This window comes from Chenopodium quinoa, unplaced genomic scaffold (assembly GCF_001683475.1).
Source record: "Chenopodium quinoa cultivar QQ74 unplaced genomic scaffold, ASM168347v1, whole genome shotgun sequence".
In the NCBI taxonomy this organism is placed as follows: domain Eukaryota; kingdom Viridiplantae; phylum Streptophyta; class Magnoliopsida; order Caryophyllales; family Amaranthaceae; genus Chenopodium; species Chenopodium quinoa.
Window position 1 is genome coordinate 5,635,451 of NW_018745650.1, and position 10,256 is coordinate 5,645,706.

The window sequence follows — 10,256 nt, forward strand, 5'->3', positions numbered from 1 at the left end:
TTATGCCCTAGCCTAAATACTTGCCTTCCTTATTCTCACAATTCATCCCCTAAGCACTTCCCGGAGTCCGTACTTTACCTGAAATTACATACTTAAATCAAGGTGTGAAAGGTAGAATTGTTTGAGGATTTCGCCGCAAATCAACTTTACTTTTATTTGAATTAATATCCATTATTGTTTATTATTTTCCTTGAAGTTACGAACGTGTTTTTTGTTTTATAGTTGCAAGCACAATCAAAGTAAGGAATCATGTTCCTTTTATTCCTATTATATTTCTAACGATTTTTGTCATGTTTGTCATATATCACTACTACATTTTTAATCTAATGCAACGGTACAAAAATAGCTAATACAATGGCTAATTTCATACCATTGTATTAGACTAGTCCGTTGTATTACACTAAAACAGGGATAATACAACGGTTTATACTAACTGTTGTATTAGATATACTAATCCGTTGTATTAGATGAGCTAATCCAACGGATTATTCTTCTAACACAACGGATAGTGTTCCCGAATATTTTTATTTTTTTTTTATTTTTCAGTTGGAGCTAATCCAACGGATCAGCCCAAAAAATAAAAAATAAAAAGAAAAAAAGAATAAGACCTAATACAACGGATGAGTAAAAAAAAAAAAAAAAAAAAAAAAAAAAACCGGGAAATGCTGAAATATTAGAGCCAAAAATGAAATTGAAACCCTTTTCCCAAACTTCTCATCAGTCTTCCTTCGTTCTCCTCCCTAGCTCGCCGCTGCTCCTTCCTTCGCTCTCCTCCCTCGCCGCCGCTGCTTCGTTCTCCTCCCTCGCCGCCGCTGCTTCGTGTTCGAATCTCTATTTAAGGTATACCTTGAATTTTCGTCTACCAATTATAGATTTATTGATTTTGTTTTGTATTTAGTTTTAGTTTGAACCTTGCATGTGGCTAATTGCTCGAATCATTGGATTTAGATTTGTTGATTTGTTCGAATGTTGCATGTGGCTGATTGCTTGCTTGAGGGTGGTTGTTGGGTTGCTTTTTCGATTTATGAACCCTAATTTTTTCTAGGGACTTTTGGTTTTGATGTGGTGAAAAGGTTGTTGAGAAAAAACCGGGATTGATGTTGCTGATAGTAGGAAGGATGTTGCTGATAGCCTAATAGTATGAAACTATGAATTCTCTGTCATTTAATTGTACTTCGATTTGTTATAGTTTTTATTAAAAGGTAGTTATATACATATACACAATTAATAAATTAAAGCTGCATATATATGTATCATATGACAATATCACTTATCAATTGATAATTTTAGTATTATTGTTTAACTTAATTTGGTACTTCTTGCAAGTATATGAGTATCATGTTTCATTTATAAAAAAAAAAATTAAATAAAAAAAAAATAAAAAAAATACATATACTGGTGTTACAGAGTAATCAGCTATACATGAAGTATTAAAGACTCTTGCAAGTTGCAAGTTGCAAGTTACAAATTTGAGTTTCTAGTTACTAAATAGTACCGTAGTACTTTGTAATTTTGTATTACTTCATAAGCTGGTGATTTTAGGTGCTTGTGTAATTACTTGACATACTTGTTGAAGTTAGCTGCTCGAATCTTTGGTTCTGCTTTTCTTCTCCTGCTAAACGTTTTGTTCTTATTGTTGGTACTCTACTCTTTAATTTTTTTTCATCTATTTTGTTGATTTTTGTTCCGTTTGTCAGAAATTATGAAGATTATCTGGTACATCATATTCGTTGATACATATTCTGTAACTTTGTAATTTGAGGGTTTTAAATATTATTGAAGTATTTTCTATTCTGCTTCTAATTGAGCAGACAGGCAGTAAAGAAGCTTCTAACAGATATATGCAGGAAGCACGGAATTGACTGTACTGACTTTTTGACGTCTTTTACTGGTATTAAGCATGCAATTTATTTATGAGCTAATCAGTTTTCAAAGCATAATAAGCACTAACACAAATTTAGGATGATGTAGGTTTAAACTGTTTCCTGAGCACATCAACGGTTTCTACATTCCTGCAGCATGAACCTCAGCCGACAGCCACCAAAAACATGATCCATTTTTCCCAAAGTATGTGCTTTATTGCATTCATTATACGACAGGGTAATATGACCAAGTTAAAGTTGTTCTTAGGCTAGTTTGCTTGACAGTTGACACAAAACTTGAACTTAACTTGAGTTTCAGACGAGTTTATACTGATCTGACCTGTAATCGCAGAGCTTTGTTGATCAATCTAGGATAAGATAGTAATTCTTGTCTATGAATATGCTAACAGTGGCAAGGGACGGAACAATAGCAAGATATGACTATCTAGACCCAGATAAGAACATGCAACATAGTTATTCCTGCCATATTCTGGGTGATTTATTTTATTGGTGTTTGTCTGCCATCACCCCAGGGGCTAATATTTGGTGATACTGTATAATATTTTAAAAAAAATAAAAATTTGCTGCTTTTGAAGGGTTCAGGATGCTCTTTGAATTGGAAATTAGTAAGACAGTAAGAGAGCCATAAACTTTGTCAATCTTAGTCCCTATTCGTTTTTGTAACTTTATCATTAAGATATAAATTGTAAATAAAGGGGCTCTTTGTCTGGCAATGTTAAGGCATTGAAATCATTGTTTGATTTTAATACTTTTTTTCCAATATTTGGTAGCGTTGATATGTTTAGTTGGAGCTCAATGTTATCAATGCCTTTCTGAGATATTTGACAAGGGAAAGAACAGGTGGTTCTCTCTGTATGTTTATACTATGTTGTGCTGTTATGTGCAATTACTGTCAAAGTACATTTTAATAGGAACTTTGTATACTTAAAGAAAATTTTAGTGAGTATTAGAAGAGAATACTACATGTGCTATTTGAATTTTGTCCATTTAATTGTTGCCATCTCTTTTTAAGAGGATTGCTATTTCTTATTGCTGATGGCTGCGATGTCATCATCAGCTGCATGCTTTATTTAAGAATGACTGTTATGACTGTTGATAACTACACTAACACAACATCCAAAATTACAAGCACGGCAAGGAGAAGTCTCATTGGCAGCAAATCTCTCTGATCCAGACTACAAATTTGAATTGGCCACTGATTTTCCTTCTATTGGTCTGGTGAGCTCATTTGGTTCTTAGTATGTCCTTTTGTTGTGAAATTTTAGTTGATTTTTTTTGTAGAATTTTGTAGTGTTTTTGAATTTTTCTGTGTTAATTAATCTGAAGAATCATGCTATGAAGAATTAGTTGAATGTAATAATCAAGGATTTTTGCAATTAGGTTGTCGTAAATGTATTGAAGGAAAATCTTGACCTGCTCCTATTAGGGGTAATTTCGCTTTATTTTCTATAAATGTTGATACCCAATCTTGATTTTAGGCTCTTTATTCAATTTATTAAATACCCAATTCGTTATTTGTTTAATTTAATTAGTTTGATACTTTGATTTGATTTATATAGCTAGGTTTCATTGGTTGGATCCTTGGTAAGTTAGAGTTCTTAGTTTTTTCTTGGGTGCATTGGGAGTTGCAATCCTACCTGAACAAACTGATATCGCGAGACGAAGGGCTTCACTGTGATTTAACTTTTGGGTTGGGTTAGTTTAATTAGTTTAGGGAGGATGTAATTAACTGACTATGACTCTTATAAGCATCCCACGCATGTCAACTGGTCTTCAAGATTACTCAAGTTAGTTATTAGTAGTGCATTTAATATTTTTGTAAGTCTGCATGTAATTGAACTTATCAAGGAGTTCTTATTTCACTTGAATTAACAAATAAGCTTCATTTCATTATTGGTGAAAAATAATGAGAGTTGTATAGGTTATGTGACTTTATCCTTTGGCACCTATTTACTCTGTTAATTTCTATTTTTACCCTAAGGAATGGAAGGTGGAACTAAGAATTGGTGGATGTTTGCCAAATGGAGCGATGAATATGAACAAGGAGTCGACGAATATGTCAAAAGGGCTTTTGCTATTAAGTCTCAAGGAAATCAAATTTATTGTCCCTATCAAATTTGTCAATATCGTTTTTGGCGATGTGAAGGTGTGGTGAGAGACCATCTAATTTGTAATGGTTTTGTTCCAATATCGGATAAGTTATCAGACTTAGGGTTCAATATCCAAACAGAAGAAACTATTTTGGATAATGATGAAGGGTCAATCCCAAATGACTCTAGCGATGACGTAGTGAGGTTGTTGCATGATGCACGTGATGCTTTTAGAGAGGGGCCAAATGATGAGGCAAAAAAGTTTTTGAGGTTAGTTGAAGAAGGGCAAGAAGAATTGTATCCTGGTTCCAAAAATCACTCAAAACTTTCCTTCATGATTCGACTTTTTATTTTGAAGTGTAATCATAATCTAACTAATGCCGCATTTGGAGATATATTGGAGCTTATAAGGGAGGTGTTGCCTGATGCAAAGTTGCCAACTTCTTTCAATGAAGCGAAAAGTGTTTTGAAAGTGTTGGGGTTGGATTATACAAAGATTGATGCATGTCCAAACGATTGCATGATATATTGGGAAGAGCATGAAAATGCAACAAGCTGCCATGTTTGTAAAACACCAAGATGGAAATTAAAGGACAAAGAGGATGACATAGATAATGGTAAAGGAAAGACCTACAGATTCCTTAAAAGATTCTTAGGTACTTTCCGATAAAGAAAAGGCTTCAACGACTGTTTATGTGTCAAGAGACGGCGAGATACATGACTTAGCATGCGGATGGGCGTGAAAATGATCATCTTTTAAATCATCCAGCTCACGGTCAAGCTTGGAGGGAATTTGATTCCTTGTACAAAGAGTTTTTAGATGACCCGCGCAATGTGAGGCTAGGACTAGCCACAGATGGCTTCAGCCCATTCAACTCAATGAGTATTGTACATAGTACTTGGCCAGTTATGTTGATCAATTACAACTTGCCTCCTTGGTTGATTATGAAGCCTGAGTATTTGATGTTAGCACTACTAATTCCGGGTCCTTCTTCCCCAGGCAATGACCTTGACATATATTTGCAACCACTAATGAAGGACTTGAAGGATTTGTGGGAGTTCGGACTGGAAACTTATGATGCTTCGAGTAACCAGAGGTTTCACATGCATGTAGCATTGATGACTACCGTGAGTGATTTTCCTGCTTACGCTATGTTATCTGGCTGGAGCACAAAAGGATACTTGGCGTGCCTTGAGTGTCACTATGAATTAGATTCTAAGTGGTTTCCTTATAGTGCTAAGAATGTGTATAGGGAAAATCGTAAATTTCTATCTCCATTTCACCCTTGGCGTCGTGATAAGAGGAATTTTGATGGGAAAGTCGAGGAAAGACATCAACCTACTCTATTAAATGGAATCGATGTAGCTAATCTGTTGCGTCATTTTCCAAATGAATTTGGAAAGAAGCAAAAGAAACCAAGGCGTGTTATTGATGATCCGTATACGTGGAAAAAGAGGGTCATTTTCTTCGAGTTACCATATTGGAAGCATATTGTCTTAATCGTCACAACATCGATGTAATGCATATTGAGAAAAATGTGTTTGATAGTGTCATTGGGACATTGTTAGACATTTCTCAAAAGACCAAGGATCATGTGAGTGCTCGTCGAGATTTGGTAGAGCTTAATTTGATGTCGGAGCTTCAACCAAGAGAATTGGAAGATGGTGGCGAAGAATTTCCAAGATCTCGCTTTTGGATGTCATTGGAGCAAAAACGTAAGTTCTGCCAAGTCTTCAAAAATGCCAAACTTCCTCAAGGCTATGCTTCTAACATTGGTCGATGTGTACAAGTTGGGGAAATGAAAATTGCAGCCTACAAAAGCCACGATGCACATTTTATGATGAATTATTTGCTCCCAATTACAGTGAAGACAACATTATCCAAAGATGTTGCTACTCCTTTGATTAGACTTTGTGCTTTTTTAAAAATTATATGGAGTAAAACTGTTGATCCTCAACATCTTGAAAAATTGCAATCAGAGATAGTTGAAACATTATGCCTACTTGAGAGGATTTTTCCACCTGCCTTTTTCGATATAATGGTACATCTACCTTTACACTTGGTGGGCCAAATTAAGTTGGGTGGACCTGTAAGTTCAAGGTGTATGTATGGGATTGAGAGGTATCTTCAAGGACTGAAGCAAGATGTTCGAAATAAAGCTCGTCCAGAAGGCTCAATGGCAGAAGGATATCTAGCCAAAGAATGTGTTGCCTTTGTAGCTAGATTTTTGAAAGGATCAAACTCGGTGATGTATTCATTTTATATAGTATTTTATCCCCGTCACGCGATCATAGTTAGGAGTATTTTTGGCTCTTTAGAGCCAATTTTATTACTTAAATGTGTTTTCTAGTGTTTTCGTAGTTGTGGTATTATTCTACAGGAAACTGCAAATTTGGAACATTTTCCGGCACTTAGTGGAGCCACCGCGAGCATTGGAGACAAGACGCATTTCTATGATCGTATTCCGAAGCCCACGACCGTATTTAAGGAATCAATCCGGTGATTAAGGGCTCAATGAGGAGATTTGAAGCTTGGGCAATTCGATCCAAGAAGGATGACGAATTGGGCTAAGGTAACAAGGCCCAAAGGACGAAGAAGAGTAAGCCCAAGCATCCGCCCGATCGGGCAATGCCCTCGCCCGAAGGCGCGCCCGGCCGAGCGAGAGGAGAAGACTATAGGGCGAAGGTTCGTCCGGATGCGCGCTCGACTGGGCGCGAGCAAGCATTAATGAAGAAAAAGGCACGCCCAGCCAGGCGATGCCTCGCCCGACCAGGCGCGTGTTTTATTTAGGATTTTTATATTTGTTTCTCTTTTTTTCTTTATTGAGGATTATAGTTTAGTATAAATACGCTTTTGTTAAGTGAGTTTGGCGGCGTCTTTGACATGGACGACTTTTCTTTTTCTCTCTCTCTCTCTCTTTTCCCTCTTACTTTCTCTCTCTACACTTTATCTCTCTACACATTCTTGATTTATGCAATTCATTATTTCCTTTAATTTTGGTAACGATTTATTCCCTCTTTACTTTCGAACTCCATTGTTTTAATTTAATTATGCTTTCTTTAATTGCTTTGCCTAGTTTAATATTAATTATGTGTGAGTAGTTTAATTTTAGGGTTATGGGGATCCATGAATAATACGAAGGGGTAATTTATTATTATTTATTATTGATGATTGGTTAATTTCCTATTGATTGATTTAATGCTATGCAATTAGATTAGGCCTGGTTTAATTGTATGAGTCATGCAATATTGATTCGATATTCGACGGATGAGAATTGATGTTTAGGCTTAGTTTCAATAGGCATGTTAATCTATTAATGGTTAGGTCGAGATTCGAGAGATGAGATTTAATACCAGTAGGTTAATTATGTGATTATAATACGTAGCGACATCCCTTTATAATTTGGTTAATTTATGCATTGATATTTGATTGTATGTTTTACCCTGGAGTATTATTTATTGGTGAACCTATACCCTAGAGCTTTTTATTATTGATTATTCCCTTAGATTTATTTGCTTAGTTTTTTTTTTAGTTTAATTCACACAAACATAACTTGGTTACTTATAATTTAGATTATAATTATTGATTAGGAATAAAAGAACACTGTTTCCCTGTGGATTCGACCCTACTTCCCTATCTGTTTTAGTTAGAGGACTTAGGAATTTCTTTTGATTAGGTGATACGACTAGATCCTGTCAAAATTTGGCGCCGTTGCCGGGGAAACGGTTTTATTTTTCATTTCTGATTATTTTTGTACTCTAAATTATTTTCTTTCGTCTCAGAGAACGCAAGTTCTTTGGGACAGTTTCTCATATATGTTTGTTTAGTTCTATGTTTATGCCCAGGAGTTCTAGATCAGGTTACATTCCGTTTGACCCTGAGATTGAACGTTCTTTTCATAGACAGGATAATCTTTTTAGACAAGTACGAGCTACTTCCGAGGGTACTTTACCTTTGGAACCACCATCTAATTCTAGTGATACAGAAGTTTATTCAGAACTAGAAAAAGAGATGACGCACCAACCACCTCGCAAGCTCAGCAATTATTCACAGCCGACCCTGACAGATTTCCCACATATTATTCCTCCACCTGATCTCGAAGGAGTACAGTTTGAAATCAAACCCCAGTTTATTACTATGATCGAAAGGAAGCAATTTAGCGGAGCTAAGGGTGAAGATCCAAATCTTCACATCTTGGATTTTTGCCAATATTGCAATACTATTAAGCAAGCTGGGGTCACGCAGGACCAAATCAGGGAGATTCTTTTTCCCTTTTCTTTATGTGGTAAAGCTAAATTGTGGTATAATGGAATGAATAGAACTGCACTTGGTATTATTGACTGGGAAACTCTTGTTTTGAATTTTTACAATAAATATTACCCTTCAGAGAGAACAGCTTTATTAAGGAGTAAGATCCTAAATTTTTCCCAAGAAGCAGATGAATCTTTGTATGAAGCTTGGGAAAGATTTAAGGATTTACAGAGAGAATGCCCTCATCATGGGCTAGCACAGTGGCAGATAATCCAAGCTTTCTACAATGGGATTGGATATAATTCAAGAATGATTTTGGACTCTGCAGCTAATGGAAGATTTATGAATTTAGATGTGAATATAGCCAGTAATGTTGTTGAAGAGATGGCTATTCGTAATTCCCAATATGGGAATCCCCGAGGATTTGCAAATAAGGGAAAGCACCAAGTTGATTCTATATCCTTTTTGCAAGCACAATTGACTGCTATTAGCCAGAAATTAGACAATATTAATAATTCTAATTCATCTTCCATAGCTAATGTTTCTGCTGTTAAAAATAATATTAATGATGTTTTTTGTGAAAATTGTGGAATTATAGGTCATTGGGAACAAGATTGTAGGAGTTCCATGGAGCAAGTTAATGCCTTCCAAACCTATAGGCAAAATAACCCATACTCCAACACTTATAATCCTGGCTTCCGAGACCATCCAAATCTTTCCTACCGGAGTACCAATGTGCTAAACCCTCCACCTCCGCAACAATCACAACAACAAGCACCACAACAAACACAACAACAATATTATCAACCTCCCAACCAAAGGGGCCAACCACAAAATCCACCTCCAACCACTAACCTTGCCTTGTCAAAAATTAGAACTATGTTAGCAAGTATGCAAAAACACATGCAGAGTAGGGATGCACAAATTGATTCACTTTTAGCCCATAATAAAATCGTGGACAATCAAATTGCGCAACTTTCCTCTACTTTACAAACTCGCCAGCAGAGAGCCCTACCATCGCAGCCGGTGCAACCTACAGATCACATGAATGCAATTACGCTGAGAAGTGGTTCAAATTACGATGGGCCTTCTATGCCCAAAGATGACGAACCTATCATTACAAAAATTACTAATCATGATTCTGTTACACCAAATGTTGCTGTTACTAGCCCTGCAGGGCTCCAGAGTAAAACTAACATTTCTGATGATACATTGCAGGGTATAACTCCAAGGAAGGAAAAAAATCAAGACAAGACTGGGGATGTACAGAAACCAGTTATCAAACTACCATTCCCAAATAGACATCTTAAGAGTAAGTTGGATAAGCAGTTTGGTAAGTTTCTGGAGGTTGTCAAGAATTTGCAGGTAACAGTTCCTTTTACAGAATTAATTACTCAAGTTCCTGCATACTGTAAATTTATGAAAGAGATATTGACCAGAAAAAGACCTATTAGTGAGGTAGAGACAGTTGCTTTTACTGAAGAATGTAGTGCTATACTACAAAATAAATCTCCACCTAAGCTAAAAGATCCGGGTAGTTTTTCTATTCCTTGTCACATTGGAAATTTGATGATTGATAAAGCCTTATGTGATTTGGGTGCTAGTGTAAGTGTTATGCCATTATCTGTGAGCTCTAAATTAAATATGGGTAATTTAAAAGCTACCAATATTACTCGACAAATGGCTGATCGCTCTCTTAAATATCCTTTAGGTGTTTTAGAGAATGTACCTGTTAGAGTAGGTAAATTTTATATACCTGTTGATTTTATTGTTCTTGATATGGAGGAAGATTTGCAAATTCCAATTATATTGGGTAGACCATTCCTTCATACTGCAGGGGCAATAATAGATGTGAAAAGTGGTAAACTTACGTTATGTGTAGGGGATGAAAATATTATTTTTAATCTACATAATGCCCCCAAAAGCCCCATGTTGGAAGAAAAGTGCTATAGTATTGATGTGGTTGATGTATATAATTTTTCTAATAAGCCCCAAGCTCTCATAAGAGATCCCTTGGAGGCGGTATCTTGT

At 36.0% G+C, this 10,256-nt stretch overlaps 1 protein-coding gene across 5 annotated transcripts; it reads left to right on the forward strand.

The window, feature by feature from the left end:
• Positions 1-412: 412 nt before the first annotated feature.
• On the forward strand, positions 413-9,792 carry LOC110716966. 5 transcript variants are annotated; one of them, XM_021895616.1, is made up of 5 exons: positions 424-840; positions 1,812-1,891; positions 1,972-2,067; positions 3,012-3,101; positions 8,824-9,792. In XM_021895616.1, exons 1-4 carry the CDS (start codon positions 686-688, stop codon positions 3,050-3,052), a joined length of 372 nt encoding a protein of 123 aa, XP_021751308.1. In that variant the 5' UTR covers positions 424-685; the 3' UTR covers positions 3,053-3,101; positions 8,824-9,792. The 5 variants fall into 4 exon arrangements, with proteins under 5 accessions (XP_021751306.1, XP_021751308.1, XP_021751307.1 ...); XM_021895614.1 differs by lacking the exons at positions 3,012-3,101; positions 8,824-9,792 and adding an exon at positions 2,654-2,968 and having other exon boundaries at positions 413-840; XM_021895615.1 differs by lacking the exon at positions 8,824-9,792 and having other exon boundaries at positions 425-840; positions 3,012-3,237.
• Positions 9,793-10,256: the final 464 nt, after the last annotated feature.